This window comes from Egretta garzetta, unplaced genomic scaffold (assembly GCF_000687185.1).
Source record: "Egretta garzetta isolate BGI_Z169 unplaced genomic scaffold, ASM68718v1 scaffold868, whole genome shotgun sequence".
In the NCBI taxonomy this organism is placed as follows: Eukaryota; Metazoa; Chordata; class Aves; order Pelecaniformes; family Ardeidae; genus Egretta; species Egretta garzetta.
Genome location: NW_009260507.1, coordinates 62,919 through 63,835, shown reverse-complemented (window position 1 = coordinate 63,835; position 917 = coordinate 62,919). Strand labels below are relative to the sequence as shown.

Here is a 917-nt window from a genome sequence, read left to right as displayed (position 1 = left end):
TCGAAGGGTGGCGTTGTCCTCAGGGCAGGGGGGGAGGTCACCCCTAGAAGCTGGTCTGGGTGGCAAAGAGGGGCTGAGCCCCAGGACCGCAGCCGCATTCAGGACACGGCCCCGGCGGCAGTGGGTAGAGGAAAGGCTTCGCCGTCACCTAAGGGTGAGTGGGGGGGTGAGTCAGTGCGGGGGCATAGGGGATCCCCAGGAGAAGGAGGGTGCCCCAACCCCAGGGCTGAACCCAGATGTTGGAACTGGGTCCCTGTCCCCCCCATTTGGGGCACAGCAAGGCGGAGTGCATGGGAGTAGGGGAGGGTGGCCATGGCATGGGCTTGGGGGTCCCCATAGGCCCCCCCATGCCCTGCTGAGCCCCATAGCCCCAGCCTCCTCACCCCCCAGCCAACAAACCCAGGCGTCCTGGCATCCCCGGCACCGCTGCGCCACCCTCCTCGCCAGCGCCGGACTCTGGACCCTATGCCCGGGGCACCCTCCCCCCAGCACCCGGCGCCCAGCACCCGGCTGCCCTTTGCACCCGCCCTGCCCCACAGTGGACTTTGCCCTGGGTGGGGGCCCGCAGGGGACCCCCACGGTGGTGCAATTTCGGGTGATTTGGGCCACTTCGGGGGCTTTTTTAGAGGCAATGTCGCACCGAGGGGTGCCGGCACCCTGCTGTGGGTCCCTGTTACTGGGAGGGGGGTCCCTGAGGTGCTGGGTGGGTTCTGTCCCGGCCTGTTTGTCTGTCCGTCCTCTGGTGCTCGGTGCTGCACGTGGGGGGCTCCTGGCACCCCTGGGGTGTCCCGCTGCCAGCTGGGAGGCCGGGTTCCTCGGTGATGGGGGTCCTACACTGAGGGGGTGCAGTAGGGCCCCCGGGGATTGGGTGCTCCCCATGTCCCATCCTGGGGTGGGCAAGGGAGGGGGACGGGGGG

General features: G+C 69.1%; 1 protein-coding gene across 1 annotated transcript in view; it reads left to right on the top strand.

The window, feature by feature from the left end:
* The window catches only part of LOC104131410 (collagen alpha-1(I) chain), a gene marked incomplete at its 5' end in the record, with an annotated part of 39,663 nt that overhangs the window by 9,867 nt on the left and 28,879 nt on the right, over positions 1-917 (top strand). Inside the window, 1 exon segment of the mRNA XM_035900131.1 lies at positions 490-595. Coding sequence (XP_035756024.1) covers positions 490-595 — 106 coding nt within the window.